The 21,277-nt window shown below is 43.7% G+C and overlaps 3 protein-coding genes across 4 annotated transcripts in view; 2 read left to right on the forward strand and 1 right to left on the reverse strand.

The window, feature by feature from the left end:
- The first annotated feature begins 487 nt into the window (after positions 1-487).
- DNAJC25 (DnaJ heat shock protein family (Hsp40) member C25) lies at positions 488-8,131 on the forward strand. The gene is made up of 4 exons (XM_080573350.1): positions 488-851; positions 2,084-2,236; positions 4,040-4,510; positions 7,161-8,131. The coding sequence occupies exons 1-4, from the start codon at positions 555-557 to the stop codon at positions 7,281-7,283; spliced, it is 1,044 nt and encodes a 347-aa protein (XP_080429476.1). The 5' UTR covers positions 488-554; the 3' UTR covers positions 7,284-8,131.
- A 3,132-nt stretch (positions 8,132-11,263) lies between these two features.
- Positions 11,264-16,389, forward strand: GNG10 (G protein subunit gamma 10). Its single transcript, XM_080573357.1, has 3 exons — positions 11,264-11,466; positions 13,773-13,904; positions 15,494-16,389. Exons 1-2 carry the CDS (start codon positions 11,386-11,388, stop codon positions 13,896-13,898), a joined length of 207 nt encoding a protein of 68 aa, XP_080429483.1. The 5' UTR covers positions 11,264-11,385; the 3' UTR covers positions 13,899-13,904; positions 15,494-16,389.
- Positions 16,390-19,611: 3,222 nt separating this feature from the next.
- The window catches only part of SHOC1 (shortage in chiasmata 1), a 48,417-nt gene continuing 46,751 nt past the window's right edge, over positions 19,612-21,277 (reverse strand). For both annotated transcript variants that reach the window (XR_013943321.1, XM_080573320.1), the window contains exon 29: positions 19,612-20,027. Coding sequence is in view for 1 of the 2 variants with exons in the window: in XM_080573320.1 (XP_080429446.1) it covers positions 19,927-20,027 (101 nt within the window). In the remaining variant the exon portion in view is untranslated. The remainder of the gene's footprint in view (positions 20,028-21,277) is intronic.

The following is a 21,277-nucleotide window of genomic DNA, read 5'->3' on the forward strand; positions in this document are numbered from 1 at the left end:
CAACCTGCCCCTAGAGGCTGCATCACGTAAGGACGTGGTAAGCAGGGGATACCGAAATACCTCCCCAACAGAAGAGGAGATTCCTTGGCTGGGTTTGGAATGATAGCGGTAAAAGCAGATGAGCTCGCAGACAAGGGATGACACGCTCACATACCACCCCGATGGGATTTTTGAGTACGGGAACAATACACCAATAAAAAAGTGACATTCAAAGTGAAGTTTCTATTCATTCTGATTTGGAAAGGGAACGTTAATTGGTGTGGCTAGGCTGTGGGTGAGGAGAAAGTTGGGTACGAGGAAGAAATTCGTCCCTCAGAGGGTGAGGCGGCGGCACAGGCTGCCCAGAGCAGCTGCGGCTGCCCCATCCCTGAAGCGCCCGGAGCCACGCTGGACGGGGCTTTGGGCACCCTAGCCCGCTCGGAGGCGATAGGGGGTCTGTAATTAGCGCTCGTAATTAGGGGTGGCAATTATCTGTGCGCCCAGGGCCCCGCCCTGCCGCCCGAAGAGCGCAGGCGCGGCCCCGGCCCCGGCCCCGGCCGTGGCGGCGCTGCGAGATGGCGGCGGCGGGCGGCGGGCGGCGCTGGCTGCTCTGCCTGTGGCTGTCGGCGGCGCTGCTGCCGCGGGCGGCTCGGGGCCTGACCGAGGGCCTGTACTGCGGCCGCCGCGTGTGCTACGAGGTGCTGGGCGTCAGCCGGCAGGCCAGCAAGGCCGAGATCGCCCGCGCCTACCGGCAGCTGGCCCGCAAGTACCACCCCGACCGCTACCGCGGCGAGCCGGGCGGAGGGGGCGGCGGCCCGCAGGCGGCCCACGAGAAGTTCCTGCTGATCGCCACCGCCTACGAGACCCTCAAGGTGAGAGGTGAGCGGGGCCGCCCGCGGTCAGGGGCTCCCTGAGGGGATCCCTGCCGGGTATCCCTCTCGCTGTCGGGTGGCGGAGCGAAGCGGGGAGGAGAGCCGTGGCTTGGAAGTGCCAGGAGATGCACGGTGCCCTCCACACCCTGCTCCTCGCGTCCCCTCGTCCGGACCCGAAGCACCCGTCAGCTAACTGGGGGTCGCTCTGACTTCGCTAGCTCGCAGCGCGAGGCTCCCGCAGGTCTGCCTTTCCTCAGTGGAAGGGGGAAATCAGATCTTTTGGTCCCACACAACCCGTGTTTCACAGCAGATTGTGCGGAATCAGTTTTGTGTTCCTTTGCGTGGGCTCAGCCAGCTTGCTTCCCACCAGCCGTGAAGGAGGAAGGAAAAAAAAACACAACACCAAAACCTTCTTCGATAGCCAGCCCGAGAGTGAGGAGAAGACAGAGTGCTCTTGAAAAGCCCTGTGGATTCAAAATAAACAGACTAGACCCTTATTGTGCAAGCACATCTTTAAAAGTAATGGTAATCATTGAATTGAGTGGTAGATGGGACTGTAAGGAAAGCAAAAAATCCGTGGCGTGGGCAAGACACGACCAAGGAGTGGAAGAAAGAAACCTGTACATGTTTTAAGGTTGATGGGGGGGAAAAAAAAAAAAGAACTGGAACTCTTTCTGGGTAGAAAAGGGATGCAGCTGAGACTGACAAAGTTAAATTTCTCATTTCTTTATTACATGGGTGAATATGAGAAAAACTTCAAGAAAATGAGGTTTTGGAATGGCCTCGCATTGGATAGAGTTCACAGCCATTGTAAGCTAATTCTAAAAGATCTGAAAAACAGTAGTCTTAGTGGTTTGTTCATCTGTAAGTCTCTTCCTGAGCAATACCTATCAACTCTAGTCCATCTGGACTTCTGATTCGGAAATTAACTCATTTTGTGAATTTCAGTTGCCTGTTTTTATTTCAGTATTAAATCAAGTCTTCCTATAGCGCGTGTTATGTATTTAAGACTATGTATATCAGGTGCGGGGGGGGGGTTGGTGAGTGCGAGAACAGATCAATTTAGTGTATAAGGGTAGGACCAAAGATTTTCCTCTTTGCTTCATAGTTGGTCGGGTTATTGCAAATTTTTTAACAGCATGGTCATTCATGAGCTGTAAAGCACAAATGCAACAGATTAAGTGAAAACAGGGTCCTGAACATTTGCATATTTTTCATCCCTTATCCTACAGGATGAAGAAACACGGAAAGATTATGACTACATGTTGGATCATCCTGAAGAGTATTACAGGCACTATTATCACTACTACAGCAGGAGATTGGCCCCTAAAGTGGATGTCAGAATCGTGATTCTGGTTACGGTGTGCGCCATCTCTGTGTTTCAGGTAAAATTTCATGCTTACTTGACAATGCTCAATGAATTTCGGAATTGCAGGAGAAGTATCTGCAGATCTTGTAACATACCAGGCTTTAAACAGCCTCAGCGAGGAGGTCTTTTTTTTTTTTTTATCTGCTGTGGTAAACTGCTGTGTAGTGTCCATGACAAATTTGAAGTCAGGATGTACTGACCAGATTTTGACTGCGCTTGGTACCTTGGACAAAAGCACAGATGGTGTGATTAGTGATCGGTTTCCTGTAACAGAAGAATATTTCATACAGACAAGCGCAGCTCTCCCAAAGAAGTTACTTAGTTTTTCGTGGCAGGCTGAGAACAGTCTGTTCCTGAGCACAGACGGGAGTAGTGCTCTAGATAAGCATGTGTCAGTTTTTCAAGCTTCACAAATATTTTTTTTTTTAAGAAGATAAACTACTTGCAAACTAAATTAAAGAAACTCAGATAGCAGTACTAAACATCAGGAGTGGGGTTTGCTAACATGCGTGTCTTATATTATAGTTTATCTTAAAAAGCAGTTCAGTGAAGTTTTCTTCACTGACAGTGGTAGTTCCAAGTTCAAGAAAACAGTCTGTGGTTTAGATGAGAATACTTGTGCTCTTGCTGACAATTACTTACTGGAAGGAGGTATATAACTTTTTGCTTTAGCATCCATTAGATTATTAGTTCAAAAATTCCTTTAAAAAAAAAAAACACACACAAAAAAACAAAAAAGGTGATATCTAGGAGGTAAAAGTACAGCTTCGTCTTTAGTACAGATAACTCTTTTTAGTTGGATATTGCAAGGGAAAACAAAAATATGTTGATCAGGATTTGAGAGCTTGGAATAATAAATTCCAGTGCAATACAGAGCCAGATACTTAATTTCTCATCAGACTTGCTTGTAAATGCAGTGTTCCATTTCAGCTGTTATTTTGGCTATAAGTGGAGACGCTCACTTTGCCTGCAGTCCAGCTTCCAGATGATTAAATGCAAGTTTACAGAGAATTAGCAAACTGATTTACCTTTCTCTTGCTTTCTGGTGTTTCTATTTCTCTGCCTTTGATACAATTATATAGTGTGTACCTGGGTGCCCTTCTGTCTTCACAAGTGGGTGTGCTGCCTGTGTAAAAATTCAGCACAATATGTCACACTCACTCCAGCCACTGTCCTTTTTTTTTTTTCTCCCCAATTGAAATTCAGAGGGTAACTGGAGATCAGAGTAGGATATTGCATCTTGTAAAGTCAATCCTGTCAGACTAATGAGATTGTGGCGTACTTAAGCCACATTTAATTAACTATGTAAAGTGGGTAATAATTTTATAATGAAATGTGCGTATACCAGCTACTTTATTTATAAAGCTGAGGAGACTTCTGAGAATGGACACCAAAGCCTAACAGAAGCTTCACCTAAGGCCGTGTGAGATAACCATCTTCTCGTGAACAAACACAAATTGAACAGTGCCTTTACCCTCTGCTTGTCCTTCTTCATCACTGTGTGTCTCTGTGTATACTGCTCGCACAGCAATATAAATACATACTGCTGTTTCCCAGGTGCCTTATCACATTTGGACGAATAGTTACAGCTTCTTTAATATTGTAGAAGTTGTGCTGTTACTTTCAGTTTTTACCCTTGCTGTAATAAAATAATAGTTAAAGGTATATGACAGCATTATTTTGTTTTTCCTGGCAAAGCTCTAAGTAGAAATGTGTCTGTATAAAAACGTGGTGGTTTTTTTCTTTGTTTGTTTGTTTTGCTTTTTGTTTGGTTTGGTTCTGGTTTTAGTTTTTAACTTTTACTGTTGTTAAATTACAGTTCTTCAGCTGGTGGAGTAGTTACAATGAAGCTATCAACTACCTAGCTACAGTGCCAAAATACCGTATACAAGCTACTGAGATTGCCAAGCAACAAGGTTTACTCAATAAGACTAGAGAAAAAGGCAAGAACAAGCGGTCTAAAGAAGAAATCCGTGAAGAAGAGGAAGAAATTATCAAAGACATTATTAAAAATAAAATAGATATAAAAGGCGGTTACCAGAAGCCCAAGATATACGATATCCTTCTATTTCAGATCCTTCTCGCTCCCTTTTACTTGTGCAAATACGTAATTTGGTACTGTTGGTGGATTTATTGTTTCAGTATTAAAGGGCAAGAATACGGTGTGGAAGAGAAGCTGTATATCATACGAAGATACATGAAAATGTCTCAGTCTCAGTTTGACAGCCTGGAAGACCATCAAAAAGAGACCTTTCTTGAACGGCAGCTGTGGATACGAGAAAACTATGAGGTGGGTAGCTGTGGTGGAGAAGCTAATGTTGGTTATCCAGAGTTCATAGAGTGAGAGCAGGTGTTTTGTGAAGGTGTTTGGCACAGTGGTGTGGGAAGCACTGCTTCAATTCTAGCTAGCTATTGCTGCCTGAATTGAAAACTGCTAGAGAACCACTTCGTGTGCTTTCTTCATCATCTTATGCTTATGTGCTGATAGCATCTCCTGAACAGGCCCATGGATGTAAGAAGGGATTTCTTGGTCAGGGGTCGTCTACCCGTGATTGTTAAGGAATCTGTGGATACAAAAAGTAATTGTATCTGATGACAGGCTGTCCTGTAAAAATGTAGTGTAACAGAGTTCTTACAGTAGGTTGAAGACCATGCGTTCTCCAAACAATGACAATTTTGTAATGAGGGTTACCTGGACGACCTGAAACTCTTCTTTTATTAGTCTCCTTAGCCATTAATTCATGGCTTGTTTTAGCTGATAGAAGCTGACAGCTGATAACTGTCGCTTGATAGTTCTTTTGCCTTCACTGAGTCTGGGGCTGTTCTTTTCATGCTGTGTCCTGCTCGACTGAAAATGGGCTATGAAGTAGTGGGCACAACTGCTATTCTTGCCAGGGATAGCCAGTTACTAAACAGCCAGTGCGTAATTTTTCTCAAATTTTCTGTGAGAGTAGTGAAAGAACATTAGCCACAGCATGAAATTTGCAGTACAGACGTTTTGGGATGCCAGGAGGTGGGGAGAATTGATAAAATGCCCGTATTGTATCAGAGATCATCTGTGGGCCATCTGGGTGGGAAGTTTCCAGAAGAGAAATGGAGGAGAGGAACTTGGCCTGCTTAAAAGGGGTGATGCTGCAGCTCTGCTTGTTCTGCGAAAAGATGGCAGAACTGCCTTTGCTGCTGGTGGTGTGCACCAAAGATAAGAGAATACTTCCCTAAAAACAGTCAGAGTTGGATCAATTTAGAAACTTGAAGGGGAAAATACATTAACTTCAATTTTAGTAAGGAAAGGATTAGCCAACAGATGAGCCGTACAAATTGAATTAAGGTGGGTTTGCTTGAAAACGATCTGGAAGTCCAAAGAGGTGGTTATGTTAGTAGTCAAAGCAGATGGCATAAGTAAAATGCACGGTAGGATGGATATTCCATGGCAGAAAAACCTTGCGTGCTGTTTCTAACTGGTATTGTTCTGTTCACTGAATATAAAAAAGCTGTATTTGTCAGGGGTGAAGCCTGCTTAGCCCAAAGTCATCTGTGGTGGCCAGCAGCTGATAATTAGTGAAGAATACAAGAAAGCTACACTTACATAGCGATATTTATTCAGTGCAATACGCAGTCTTGGAGCATCCTGAACAGGAAATGGTGTCTTTGTTGGTAACAACTGTAATTAGTTTTTTTAATAAACATGTCTAGCCACTTCTTGAATGTATTAAAACCGTCAGCGACTACAGAACCATCTGGTTGTGAGTTCAGCAGGAAGTGCAGAGGATGGCTCTTGTTTTTTTTTAAGTCACGCAGACACCTACTGATGGTTATTTTATTGGAAATGGAGATTAATCGTGCCTTGTTCCCTTTTCTCATGGTAGCTGTGCTCCTCTGTACCACTACTATAGCCTTACTTGAAACTCAATCATGTCTTTTCTAGGCTGAAAAATATGCTCTCCTGTTTCTCACAAAAAGAAACACTGAAGTATCTACTACTTTGGTCACTGAGGTTGCCTATCTGCGTATCACGTAGTTTTTCCAGTGTCCTTCTAAGAATGACTAAGGATTCAATATATTGCCATACCATGGAGAAAAATAACAATGTTTTATTTCTTCTGTTACTTTCCTAGTAATTTTTGAAGCTTGTAGGATCACTGAACTTTGAGCAGGTTTATCTATAAACCCATCTAGAATATTTTTTAAATCTTTCTGATGCTTGTTCAGAACCTTAAATTTAATTTCCTTACAGGAAGAATTCAGATGACATAAACCTGTACGGTGTTGAGATATACACTGTCCATCTACGTAAATAGCCTTCCAGAATAAAAGTGTTGATTCTGTTGCTTTTCGTAGATACATGGCTTTTATTGAAATCACTGATGATACCATTTCTTGCCATATTGTAATTACTTGCCATTTGGCACTACCTATACTTAATGTAGGTATATTGACTTAGTTGAAAATTAAACGAGGAATAAAAAGATCCACTGCTGTGTAGCTGAAGGGGATCAGTCCTCTGTCTATAGGATAACTTCAAAATATGAAAACAACGGAAGTAAGAAGCTAAACTGTGTTGAATGGTATGTGTGCTGAATAGGGGCTCAAAATTTAGCTTTTTGAGTAGTTCTTTGCTCATGCAGTCAACAGAATAAAAGTAAAGAAGTATAGTTGCTTATAGCACACCATCTTTCAATGATGTAGTTTTGCTGTCAGCAGAAATTCAAAGCATTTCAACTACAGCTCGAAGGCTCCTTGGCTGAAGGCTCTTACTCTGTATGTTAGTCAAGGTCTTCTGCTATGTTGCAATTTGGGTATCTTTACAATCGATAACTTGACAGATGGTTGAATTGCTAACACTTACATACACATACCACCATCCCTATTACCTCCTGCTTTGGATTCACTTAAGCTGTTTCTTCAGCCTTATTAAACACTTTTTTTTTTTTGTCTATCAGGTCTATAAACAAGAACAAGAGGAGGAGTTAAAGAAGAAGATGGCCTTGGATCCCCGATGGAAGAGGTATCGGAGGTGGATGAGAAATGAAGGACCTGGAAGACTGACTTTTATTGATGATTGAAAGTTACTGAACAAAATGAGTGCTAGTGTCAACAGTGATCTGCAGAACTTTTCACTACATCGTTCAGAGTTTTATCTGCTGTGGCTCGGCAGTGATCTAAAACTCAGGAATTATTAAGTCAGGCCGAAAAATAATACAGGTTTACCGTTTTTATAAGTCAGACTTATTCAACAGGCTTAGCTCAATGTATATATCTGACATACATGGGGATCTTAATGTGGAATTCATTATTTCAAATAATGTATTTTCTCGAAATATTTCCTACTTGTGATCGATGGAATCATAACTTTAATCTTTCTCAAAACGGTTTCTAGATCTGTCCTTGAAAGTCTCTGTTTTCCTTTTTAAAGTGAAGGGTTCCTGCAAGCGGACACTGGAAATTTGGAAATGCTTACAAAGGACTCTACAGCAAGGGCCATCTCCTGCTTTCCTCTTCTCTCCTTCCAACTACTTTTCAACTTAATTTCTGAAATGCCAAAATGTTTTTTGATGTAGACAATATGGGGATTATACAGGACTACTACTTTTGCTATTCCCGCTCCAATTGGAAATGAATTTTATTCTTTGTGGGAATAAATGATGCATGATTGATCACCGTTTTGGTGCAAACAAGCCTTAATTCTTTGTTCTACAGAGTGGTTCATGAAATAGCATACTTAAGTCTCTTATGTTTGTTTTTTAATCTTGTACGTTGGACTGTACCTAGCTGTTCAGAACAAGCGTACCAGTGAATATTAGTCTACTAAATGTGATACTTTTTTCACCAAAGTATTGGTAAAGGGAAAACGACCCTTTTGTTTAAAAGGGCAATCTTGATGCCTTATGTAAATAAAAGTTTATATAATATATATCCTGAATTTGTTTTAAATTCTAAATCTAAAGGGTTTTTTTTTTATGCTTATCCCTTCTGATTTTTCTGATCAGAGTACTTACAACACAACAGAACCCTCTAGTTTCATCTGTAATTCTGGCCAGGTCAGAGTTTTCCTCAATTTATGATTTCTGTATTTGTTTAGGAATTTTATGGGGGGACTGTATCTAGATTGGGGTGCTTCTGTCTCTTCACATCTGTAAAGGTCTGCATCTGTACAGATTGGTTCTGGGAGAGACTCTCTTAAATTTGCTGCTTCTAAAGCATGTAATAGCTAGTTCTGAAATGCTTCTATTAATGTTTGAAGTAAGACGTTTATGATACTGCAAAAGTGACCTATCATAAAATCATCTGTGTTGGAAAAGACCTTCTTTAAGTCCAACCATCAGCCTTACCTACTGAGTCCCACCAGTAAACGATGTTTCTTAGAGCCAAGTCTACATGTCCTTGAATACCTCCAGGGATGGTGACTCAACTACTTCCCTAAGCAATCTGTTTCAATGCTTGTAGAAATTCTTCCTAATGTCCAATCTAAATGTTGTGTGGTGCACCTTGAGTCTGATTCCCTGAGTCCTGTTGCCGCCCGAGAAAAGAGAGGGATGTCCTCCTCACTACAGCTTCCTTTCGGTAGTTGTAGAGGGCAATGAGGTCTCCCCTTAGCCACAGTTTCTAGTCCCTTCACCATCTTTATTGCCCTTCTCTGGACATGCTCAAGGGCCTTGGTGTCCTTCTTGTAGTGAGGGGCCCAAAGCTGAACACAGCACTCGAGGTGCGGCCTCACCAGAGCAGAGTACAGGGGGACGATCACCTCCTTGGCCCTGCTGGCTGCACTGTTCCTGACACAAGCCAGGATGCCGTTGGCCTTCTTGGCCACCTGGGCACACTGCCGGCTCATGTTCAGCCAGCTGTCAACCAGCACCCCCAGGTCCTTTTCTGGTGGGCAACTTTCCAGCCATTCTTCCCTGAGCCTGTATCGCTGCATGGGGTTGCTGTGACGCGAGTGCAGCACCCAGCACTTAGCTGAGACCCTGTTGAATGCTGTGTGGTTGGACTTGGCTCATTGATCAAGCCTGTCCAGGTCCCTCTGCAGAGTCTTCCAACCCTCAAGCAGGTCAACGCTCGCACCCCACTTTGTGTCATCTGCAAACTTACTCAGTTGTCCTGTATCATTCTTTGAGGAACAGCTTCAGTTCTCTATGCCTCTTTTGTTAGTTTAGCTTTCAGTAGCTCTTAGAAAGTGATCTCAGTTTTCTGTTGGAAATAATTAACACATATTCAAAGGTATGTTGGAAGTATTATACTGGATGGCTAACTTCTGTGTGCTTTTCTAAAATTCAGGAGGAGCTGCTAGATTTGTCATTAATCCCTGCTGCTGTGTAGTGCTGCTATAAACTTAATTCACTTCAGATTTAAAGGTCAAATCAGATCTAAAATGTGTTAAAGAACATATCTAGAATAAGTTGTGCTTATTTTCAAGAAGTAATCTTATGGACCTGATCTGGTGGGAGGTGTCCCAGCCCATGGCAGGGGGTTGGAACTGGGTGATCCTCAAGGTCCCTTCCAACCCAAACCGTCCTGTGATTCTGTGACCTTGTAGTGATGATCCAGGGACACCGCAAAGATGTTTGTGAGGTGAGACACCTTCACAGCTTGGGTGTATTGCTTACTCATCCACCAAAACACATCTTCCAGGAAGAGCGGAGGGGGGAAAACAGAAGTTTCTGCAGCAGATATGCAGGGAATAAGGGTAAGGATGAATAAAATAGTGTTGCTTACTAAGTAGGGTTGTTATATCTAGAAATTAGGTAGGGCAGTAATATCTAGAAAAGAAGCAGAGAAGTGCATGCAAGAGCGATTGTATCTGTGGCCACAGTTTCATAGGCTAACAGCTAAAAGTTTGCACCAGTGCCTCGTTTTGTACCATCCTTCCCCTCCTGAATTTGTGTGATAAGCTAGGTTGTACAAATAAGCAGGCAAGACCCAAGCCACGCATCTGTCTTCCCCTTTTTTTGGGTTAGTTTTGATCAAGATTAGTTTCCTGACCTGACTCTGTAGCAACAAATAGGGCAGTCCGTGGGGAGCATGGAGCTGTGTCTTTCAGCAGCGGTGGTGTCTTGTCTTTGTGGAACAACGGCCTGATAGCAGGTGCAGAAGGGAAAATCAGCAGGTACTTTGCTCTGGGTGGAAATGAGCTGTTCTACAGCCTTGACTCAGTTTCCACTTTTCCTGACACACAAGCCCCTTGAAAATACCGACATCGGCATTATTAGCTCATGGGCTGCAGGCAGAATTTGCTGGGCTATGCTGCAGTCACAGAAGGCTAGAAAAAACATGTGTATGTCCCAAATGCTGTGGGCTTGCCATGGGCAGCTTTTGGTTGAGGGCATCAGCCGAATGCCTCTTGAACACTGACAGGCTTGGGGCACCAACCACCTCTCCAGGGAACCTGTCCCAGTGCCCGACCACCCTCACGGTGAAGAAATCTTCCCTGATGCCCAGCCTGAGCCTCCCCTGGCCCAGCTCTGTGCTGTTCCTGTGTGTCCTGCCATCAGTGACCAGGGAGCAGAGACTGTTGTAATGGGATCTTGAAGAAGAAACACCTCACCTCACATCTCCTATAAACCATTTTTTTTTCCCCTGAAGAACTAGATGTGGTTTATAGCACATATGTTCTTATATATATATATATATATAAGGTAAAATGCTTATACATATATATATATATATATATAAGGTAAAATGTGCAATTACTCAATATGCAAGAGATGCTCAGAGTCAGGGCCTCTCACAGTCATGCCAAGCCTTCCAAATGACAGCACCGAGGCGTTGCCTGCTGCTGCAGGACTGCAGAGCCCGGGGATGCTCAGTGCTGGAGGGACCAGACCCAGCTCAGGGCTGGATGTTCCTGTGTCCATCGCACCCTCCTCCGGGTATCACCTTCCCGTGCCGCCTGCACCGGGCTACAACACCTAAAAAATAAATAAATAAATAAATAAATAAAAAGAAAAACGGAATAAATTAAGATGACTTTTGGCGCCGCCACCAAGACGGCGGCCGCCAGCTGGGGCTCTCCAACCGGGGGGGCGGAGCGGCCCCGGCCGCGGCCCCTCCTCGGGGCGGCTCCCGCGGAGCCTGGCAGGGCCGAGCCGGGCTGATCCGAGCGGATCCGAGCCGTGCGGAGCAGATCCGAGCCGTGCCGAGCCGTGCCGAGCCGTCCTCACCCCCCGCGGCATGTCGTCGGCCGGCAGCCTGAGCAGCATGCAGCGCCTGGTGGAGCAGCTGAAGCTGGAGGCTGCCGTGGAGAGGATCAAGGTGAGCAGGGCAGGGGGGGGTCCGGAGGGTTTGGGGGGGGGATTTGGGGGGGGGGGGGCCCTGAGACCCCCTGAGACCCCTCCCCGGCCCTCGGGGACCCGGGGCTGCCCCGGCTGGGTTGTAGGGGGGCCTGCTCCTGCCCGCACGCTCCCAGACAAAGACAGGCAGCCCCGCCACCACCTCCTGGGCTCTTATTTTTCTATATATATATATATATTTTCAATTTTCCCATCCAAACCCACCCGAGCAGCCCCGCCGAGGCCCCCGGCAGGTGGAGGGGAGCGCAACCCACCGCGGTGATGCTCCCCCGGGCAGCCCCGCACGAAATCCAGCACGGGCTGTGGAAGTGGCAAAGGCGAAATTAATGTGCATCCTCGGCTCCCCTCCTCTCCCATCGCCCGGTGCACTCGCCATTTTTCTCCAGCCGGTCGCAGAAGGCTGGCTTCCTCGGGCTGGGGCCGCGGGAGCTTGGCCGGTGGGTTTACGGATGGTTTTATCGTGTCTTTTCTCAGCGCTGCTCCTCTGGGCTGGTCAAAATTCAGAGTGCCCGTTGCAAGGTGGGACCGCTGTGGGTTTTGGACATCGTCCTGAGCGATTTATTGGTGTTGGTAAATTTTATTGGGGAACACTGAGCTGGCAGGTGTTTGATGCACTAAGAGAGCGTGGCTTATCGTTGCAGCGATGCGCAGGAATCCATGAGAAGTGACACAATGCCGAATAGAAATGCAGTCTCTCTGTGGCAAGAGGGGTATTGTCCCAGGCAGAAATGACTGACTGAACGCTTGTGTCGCTTTATACCACGAGCAATACCCTCTGTCTCTGTTGCTGCTCCTTCTGAGGCACAACATGCCCCCCTGCCTTGAGGGGGTCAGACAGTTTGTACTTTATCCGGGGTTACTCTGTGTAGGTACCTGATACTCCGGAGTCGGGCTCCTCAGGGTTAGGTGTTTATTGTGGGTTTGCTTGTGCTGCGGGGCGGCCTGGCCTTGGTGAGGTGCCCGTCTCCTCTTCCTCACATCTCGCTCTGCTCTGTGGACCTGCCTGTGTCTTCTTACAGCCACGGACGAAATGATGCGTGGTCAAAAATGCGTCATCTGGGTTTCTTGGTGCGCAGAGTAAAAACAGGGAGGAATACACTCAGCTGGCCCAAGCCGCATGGATCGGTTTCAGCAGCCTCTGCGGTGGGAGAAAACATTGTTTTGGCTGCTTTGAATACACAATGCGCTTTCAGAAGGAAGCTGAATATGAAAGGAGTTTTAAAAATACATCCCATCCAGTTCCAATGGTGATTTTGTTTACCCTGACAGCTAAAAAAGCAGACAGGAACAGTATTTTCAGAAAGAGGAAACCGTGTAGGAAAGAAGTGCCCCCACACGCCTTGCATGCGGGAGGCTGCTCCCCCGTGACGAAATGTGGCAGAAACCCTCGCACCGTACGTGTGAGCAGGGGCACGCACACCAAAGGGTGGGCAGAGCTGTCCTGTTCTGACACGGATGCCAGGTTTGCATCTTTCCGGGAGCAGCAGGGCACCTTGAGCTGGGTGCACGTTGTGGCAGTGAGGTGCGAGGAGATGCAGCAAGGAGCTGTGATCCCTGCTCTGTGCCCCGAACAACTCTCTGCCCATTTTCCCAGGAAAAAAAAAAAAAAAAAAGCTCTGTGCAGCCCTGGCCTGGGCAGTGCCGGCGGGTGGAAGCTCTGCCGTGCATCATCCGTGCAGCAGCAGTTGGCGTGGGTGCTCTCAGGGAGAGCAGCCGCCCTGCCGTCAGGTCCCTGGGCTTGCTCTGCACCCCCGGCTGCCCCCTGGGTGGGTTCAGAGGCCTGACCTCACTGCCAGGGGAAGGTGACGATTTGCACCAAAAGCTTTTCATCCTCGTCTTCTTCCTTTCTTATTATGCTCTGTGCTGCCTAACAGTTTGGAAACAAAAGTCATTTTAATAAATGATCTGAGGTTGTAAGAGTTGAAACATAAACCCAAAGCTGTACGATGGAATGGAAAATCCTGCGGCCACGGTCCTGTTTTTTACAATGAGGATGAACTCCACGGCACAGGCACCTCAGCCCTGTGTACTCCCCCGGCTCAGGACGGACACGGCATTTCGTGCGTGTTTCATCAGAGCGTTGTAGATGTCTGTGCTGATTTATTCAGTGTTTTAGAATTCAAGTGCTGACTTGGCTGCTCCCCAGCTCCGCTTGACAGTGTTTCTTCGAGAGGAAATGCCTAATAGATGCTTGCGAACAAATTAGTTTCCTCTCCGGATTGTTGTTTTTTTGTTGTTTGTTTTTTTTTTTTCTTTCCCTCCGCACAGGTCTCCCAGGCAGCTGCAGAGCTCCAGCAGTACTGCATGCAGAACGCCTGCAAGGACGCCCTGCTGGTGGGGGTGCCTGCGGGGAGCAATCCCTTCCGGGAGCCCCGGTCCTGCGCCCTGCTCTGAGACCAGGTAACAGCATCGTGGTGCCACCACGGCTCTGATTGGAAATTCAAGCCCCAGCAGTGACAAAGGGGCATCGTGGGAGTTGTTTCAGTGTCAGGTTCCAGAAATTTCAATTTTTTATTTTTTATTTTTTTTTTCATTTGAGCATCTCTAGGGTCATTAGCAGCATCCAAAATAATAAAAACTGCCCATGTGTGTTCGACATAGCCAGACAGAAAAACAGTCCCGCACCTAGCTTGGAGAAGTAAGACAGAGCTGTGCTACTTTCATGTGCTGTGATGACAAGGTGATAGCCTAGGCAAGAGCCTCATTAAAAATACATTTGGTCTCCTGCGTCGTACCGCACTTCCTTTGGTTGTGTCTGTCCTTAGGCTTCTTCTGTTGCTGTTGTTGATGCAGCACCAAAGCTGCTGGAAGCAGAGGGGAGCTCAGACAATCCGTAATTGTGTTCTTTGTAACCATTTTCAGCGCAGGTCTAAAAGATAAGGTACTCCTGGCACTCTGTCTGCCTTAGTGCTCTGCATTGCTTGTGCCTGCGCAACAACCGAAGGGTGGGTGACCTTCCAACACCTGCACCCTTTTGGTTTCCAGCTCTGCAGTTCTCTCTCTTGTCTCTCCTGTCTGACACAGGGATGTGGTGATCACGGGAGGAAGAAATGTTGTGTGTGCTAGTAGTCTTGGGCAGGATCACATCGTGACTTCCGTTGTTCCGCATGGCAAACAAGTGTGGCAGTAGGATATTCAGAAGGGGGTGCTCCTCTTTAAAATTAAAACAGGTCCTCCTAAAGAGCTGAAAAAGCTACTGGGAGAGGAAAAAACACTGAATGCTGTTATTTCTTTAAGAATGTTATCAAAGTGAAATTGAATGTTTTCTCTAACATCAGAATATGAACTAGAATGCAGAGTACTTGTAGGATGTTTCCCTTCCCACTGCCAGGGTTCCTGAGCGTGCAGTTGCTTTTGGCCTCATTAATAGCATGGTTTTGATTGTTGCTACATAGCTTTGATAAAGCAGAAGCGAACCTGAAGAAAGGGAGCAACTGAGCATGAACTATTCTTGCAGAAAAACTGGAGAAGGAAAAAGCACAAGCAGATATCCTTAATTTAGGTGCTGCCCTTAATTCCTCCTGCAAATGAGATAAAGTTGATGGTGACTGTTGCACATCTTCATCTGTTGTTAAAGCAGCCTTTCTACTTTATTATTTATTTTATTTCTTATTTTTGGTAATTTCTAGGGTTCAATTTTGATTGCATCATCCAGGCAGGATATGACATACTTTCTCAAGTTTGACGTTGATGGTTGATTTATGCTGGTTTTAGAAATGGATAGCTGAGCCCAAGATACCACTTTATCCTTTTCTGCTAATTGATCAAAAGTCTAGGTAGGAATTTAGTTACATTAGGATCCTAACAAAGAGAACAAAATTGAAAAAGCCAATGCAGAAATTTTATAATATTCAAGGATGCCAACACCCAACGAAGGAAAGTGGTTATTCTTTTTCTCTCAGTGCAAAGAAGCTATCATGTTATAATCTCTAAGAGAGGTGCATCAGATTAGGAAGACAGCATTTAATAAACCCTTTTTCCTTTTATAGGGAAGGTCATCGGAGAGCTGCCTTCAAGCATGACATGAATAACTGCCTTTCCTTCTCAAGAAAAGTATCTCCGTGCCCTTACTTTTGTGTGGTTAAAACAATCTCTTACATATTTATGTTTGTTCTTGTGCACCCGTACCTCACTACCTTTTGCTAATGTTTTTACAGTTTTTTAATGTAACTAGCATTCTTTTCGTAAAAGTCACCGTTGTTACTACACTATACTAACTATACAAATATTACTTGAGAAGTTTACATTTCAAAAAAGACAAACGTGAATTTTTACCAAATTTCTTATTTCTGTCTTGGTAGGTTCTTATGCTGCAGTGATGGTAAAAAACTATTTGTATTTTCCAAAATCAAACATCAAAAAAAATGAACTGTTAAAACGTAAGAGTAAATGCCGCCAGTGTTAAAGAAATGCTCTCAGATGGAATTTTTAATTACCAAGACCTGAGATCAGCTGTTTTCCTTCAAGTGCATCTAAGTCCATAAATGTCACCTCTTAGGAACTGCTTAACACAGTATGTGGTGCAGGCTTGATTTCTAAGCTGTGGATCTCGTAAAAGTCCTGATGTGTTTGGTACTTCTCGTAACTTGTATTCATAAACATACTGCCTTGCTGGAATCTCATTGACATGTTTAAAATGTAGCCAAACTAACCCTAAAAGCACATTAGTATCCAAAGACAGTTGCATGCCTAATTTTCAAGTTTTGAAGTACACAAAATTACCAAGTTCAGCAAGTAAAATACGCTTGGTCATCTGCCTTTGGTTTTTATAGAGCACTTTTACAAGGACAACTAATTTTTTTACTAGGTTTTTCATTTTGTTTACTTTCTATTGTTTGTATTAATCTTCTAGAAGTTTGGAAATAAAATTCCTTTCCCTACTGGCTTTGATCTCATTGTTTAATTGCAAGGGATACCAAATTCTCTAGTGAACTTTGAAGAGGACACTTGGATTTTGCAGTGGGAGGGGAGGCTTCAGGCTATTAGCGTTTTGGGGAGGAGAAAGTCACTTCTGGAATTTTAGGAAATGTGCCTTGTTATTAGAAAAATCGAATTTATACCTATTTATAATTTTTGTGGTAAATAGTAACTACATTATCAGGCCCACTTACACATTTTGAAGCTGTAAGGAAGAAGATGAATGGGGCTTTAAGTGATCCGAGCATTTAATTTTCATTAATACTAACAGAAGTGGGACAACCCATTCCCTCCTGGCAGTTCAGTCTTTGATGAAAGACTCTCAGACTTACTGTCTGGCAGGGACATGCTGAAATGAGAGTAGGAACACTGCCAATATGAATTGTGCCTCCAAGAACAGAAGCAAGTGTCCTTCCTCGAGTGCCTTTTTTCGCTCTGGCTTCCTTCTCATTGCAGGCTATTTGACCGTGGCTGGCAGTTTTTCTTTTCGCACTTGACACAGGCATGTACTGCGGAAAGCTGGAGGAAATATTGCTATTCTCATTTGCAGAGAGGTGACCAGAGGCTCAGGCTGGGGTCAAAACACTCAGCTTGGGGGGAGAGAGATGAGTGGGATGAAAGAAACCCCTCTGGTTTCTTTTACCCCCCGCAATAAAACGTACCCCCAGCACCAACATTTGTGTTGGTGCCAGCCTGTGATGGAGGAGCAGGTGTTTGGTGTGTGCCAAGCTTCTTTTTGAGGCAGCCAAGGAAGCTTAGAGGAGCCCAGGCAGCTGCCTGCTGCTGTGGGCAGCAGAACAGGGCATCTCTGAGCTCCTTGGTCAACAGAGCCTTGTCTCCAGCTGCAGGCGTCCAGAGGTCTGCACTGCTCTGCTGAGCATGATACACAGCTCAGACAAGGCCATGCGTTGTGTTTTTCTTCCCTGGCTGTAACAGGCATCATCTGCAGCGGGGTGGACAACAGCAGCTTCCTCTAACACCAGCCAAGACGGTCTCAGCTCTCCACACGCTGCCTGAAGGCCTTCATAGCTGTCTCACAGCTGAAGGAGGATGCACAGGATGCCCACAATAAAGCAAATTAAGCGAATGCACAGATCTGTGCTATGCAGGGCCTAACATGAGCCATAAGGCCATGGTTTCTCATCCTCATCCCTCACGGCCCATCAGCAAGGCTCTTCTCCCTCTTGAGGTGACACCTGCCAGGTTAACAAGCCATTCACAATTTGACCCAGGCAATGAGCATACCTACTGCTCATGGAGGACTGGTGATTAGGAAATCACTCATTCTCAGGCAAAAAGCTGCAACACAAAAATTCTGTAATGTTCCCCTCCCACTGCCAACTGGGAAAATAAGAACAACAGTCAATCTGGTTTGTCACCACCATCTCACTTTCCAGGATGAAATTCTCTTGATACTCCATTAATGTGGATCTCTCAGTTACATATGTTTTAGGGGAAAAAAAAAAAAAAAAAGAGCATTTATGTAGTACAATACCATTTTTCCTCTACATGAAACAAATTGGACTGGGCAGGGGGGAGGGGGACACACCTTACACGTGACAAATCTGTCACCGTGTACGTAATCTGTGAATGACTGAGAGTCACAAACACAATACAAACCAAATGGCCATTGCAAGCCCTTTTCCTTATTTTCCACAATATTGTTAGTATCTAAGTGTTCAATAACGCTTTGCTACCTGATGGAAACTGATTGCAGATAGCACTTGAATTTTCTTCACTAATCAAATGTAGGCAGCACACAGTTTACCTTTGTTTTTGAAATGATCCACAGATTATCTGAGCAAGCCTGTAATGAACATTCACATTGAAGTTCTGGTGTCAGCCTCTGTCTATGTGAAAGGAGGACATAAATACACAGCTAGGGAGTGGCTGCTATAATTTTCTCCACTGTGGTCATCCATGACTGAGATTTTTGCAGAGCTGCACTCTTAAAAGAACAGATTCCTGGGCCTGGCAATCTGGGAGACAGTTCTGAAAAACAGAGCCAAATCCATGATGGAAAGAGACAGAAAATGGTTAGGTCAAGTGACCACAAAAATGGGCCAGAAATAGTGAGCAAACTGCAACTTTTATTTAAGTCTTTCTCTTATTCTGGGCAAATAGGGAAACACTGGCTTGTTTGCAATTCTACAAAAAGGTCTTTATGCTACACATGAAAGATGTTTTTTAAGACCTTGTAAACAGCTTGGATACAATTAATTTGGGGATATTACTCCGAACGACAATTGCTCCTAGTGCTGTCATCATAGCTTTTAGTTCTCAGTTAGCAACCAGCACCCCCTTTTCTCTGATAAGTCAAAGCTGCTCCCCTAACATCTGGCTGTATTTATTCGAAGAGTGAATATGCACTTAATGAAAACTCTGTATCAAGGAAGTATTTTACTGCAAGCCTAAACCACAAATATATATATATATATATATATATATTCTTTTACTGAATTAAAACTTAAAAAAAACCCACAAACAGCATGTGAATTTGAATCATGGAAACTTGAAAACTGAATCATCGGAACTGAGAGCCACTGAACAGACAGTGACGTTCTGGAGCTAGCAGACATTCCTCTGTGAACCGTGTATGCATTCCTGCAGCACCACAGAGATACTTTCTTCTACTGCTCCCACACATATTTCCAGTTTCATTGTGAAATCTTTTGATGGAAAGTGAGGGGCTGAGTGCTCTTTTTACCCTCTGTCTTCTATAGCTTGCAAATGAGATGACTTTTTGTAATCTCTTACCCCTTCTAGTTGTAGCCTACAATTTCTGACACAGAGGATTCTCTTCTCCCTACTCACAGATGCGCTGTAGCAGACCGAGAAACATGTATGCCAACAAATGGCCTCCACCAGGCACTAGGGTCACAGAGTTGTTCTCTGAATTGAATTATGAGAATCATAAATTTCAACGTATCTTTCATGTGCAGGCCATAAAACAAGTGTGTTATTTCTGAAGCTTGGTTACAACTATAGCCATTCTCAGGCTACAAAGGAACTTGTAACATCACATGGCTCCAGAGGAGCTGTCAGAAGGAAAAAAGTGGAACATGAACCCAAAGGACAAATACAGAGTCCCTGCTTTATGTGCAAGGAAGCTTTAAAATTTCATGAGCAGTTTTGAGATTCTGGCAGGTCTAGTCCAGCTGTAAGTGTGGAAGCCTACATGTTCAGGAAACAAACATAAGTCCCTTGAAAAGTCTGTGTTCTTCAGCATCTGTTTGTTTTCATTCTTAATTTTTGTATAAATAACGTTAAAGTACCTTTATAAGATTTATATAAACAAGCAGAGAAGCAGTAATTCTCCAGGTTCAGGGAGCTAGTTTGTCTAAGACTTAAAAAAGCATAGAAAAAATTCTTTAATTAGTAAAGATTCCTAAACCCTAATTTCTCTCTAAAAATGACAACGACAACAACATGAATTTAATCTATTTCTCTTCAAAGAGTTTACAAATTTGAAAAACCAGGTGTAGTACACAATTCCCTACTCCAGTCAAAAGAATTTAAGACGTGTTTGTCCATCACTTCTTCCAGGGACTCTTTCATACATCAATTTCCTTTTCTTGATCCCTGGTACTTCTTCAAATCCTGAATCTGGTAAAGAAGTGGAAAGAAAGTACAGGTATGATAAGCTATGAATACAACAGTTATGCAAACTTAACTGTTTTTCAGAAGCAGTAACAGACTTTTTTTCGTAGGAAAAAAATATCAAATATCAAATTAAATACATGTGGAGTAATATTAACTACTGCTTACTATTACTGACCAATTTAATGCATATTATCCTGTCATGGTAATACAGGACCACTTATACAAAATCAACCTGCACTATGCTTAACCACACTATTTCAGTACAGATTTTCATACTTACTTCTATTTCACTAATATGACACCCAGTCCTATCCAGTAATAGTAAAAGTTAATTCTTTTTAACCAGAGATAGAAATTATTCCTGTTTCTAAGTTAGTTTAAGAAAGCTTCCTACATTCTTAAGATTCAAGTATTTTTTATAATAAAATATTTAGAAAGTTACGTATTCAAAATAAATTAATGGAAGAAAATTCTGTTTAGCCTTTGCAAAAAGTATTGCAAGAAAACTTTAGCACTGATCTAAGAATTTCATCTGCTTTAGTGGAAATACTGGCTTAGCATACTGGTATTAATTGTTTGTGGTATAATAAACACTTTATTTGAAGCCTACATAAATCCCTGACAATTCCCAATGTATCTTTCTTAACTTGACTCGGCACACATTTCTTAAATTTTGGATTTCAGAAAGCTTTCATTGTATTGAGGTGGTTTTTTTGCATCACCATGCACGGCTAATTAGCATTCCTATATTTCTCTTGGTTAATGAATAGTAAAGTAAAACACTACTCCCAAAAGCTAATTTAAAAACCACTTACCCTTTTTTGATTTGATTCAATGTTAAATATATATTTGCTCTATCAGGTGAGAGTATTACAGAAAATGAATCAGTCAGAGAACCCAGTGTTTTCAGAATACTGTAACATGGTGCCAGAAGAGCCTGTTCTGATCTCTGCTGAAACTATTGTAATTAGAATTTTCAGTTTTGAGTGCCATTTACAGATTACTAACTATCTAGCAACACTTCAGGTCACAGTTTTCATCCCAAGGGAGAGGCAACAGGTCTGTTCGCAATTTCTGTATGAGTATTTAATTTTCATAGGCTGAAAATTAAAACCAGTTCACCATATCCAATTAACTTTTCCTCTGTTTACTACCAGAAATGCTGTAAGCAGCCATGAAACATAGTGGTACTGATTAGTTACTTCTGCTTTCATGAATGATCTCATCTAACCAGTGAAAGTATTTAGTACTGC

The sequence above is a fragment of the Anser brachyrhynchus genome (assembly GCF_964034855.1).
Source record: "Anser brachyrhynchus genome assembly, chromosome: Z".
NCBI lineage: Eukaryota > Metazoa > Chordata > Aves > Anseriformes > Anatidae > Anser > Anser brachyrhynchus.

Coding starts and splice junctions, on each gene's coding strand:
- DNAJC25 (XM_080573350.1), top strand. CDS start 555: ATGGCGGCGGCGGGCGGCGGGCGGCGCTGGCTGCTCTGCCTGTGGCTG. Junction 852..2,083: donor CCGCCTACGAGACCCTCAAG/GTGAGAGGTGAG, acceptor CTTATCCTACAG/GATGAAGAAACACGGAAAGA. Junction 4,511..7,160: donor GGATACGAGAAAACTATGAG/GTGGGTAGCTGT, acceptor TTTGTCTATCAG/GTCTATAAACAAGAACAAGA.
- GNG10 (XM_080573357.1), top strand. CDS start 11,386: ATGTCGTCGGCCGGCAGCCTGAGCAGCATGCAGCGCCTGGTGGAGCAG. Junction 11,467..13,772: donor CTGCCGTGGAGAGGATCAAG/GTGAGCAGGGCA, acceptor CCCTCCGCACAG/GTCTCCCAGGCAGCTGCAGA.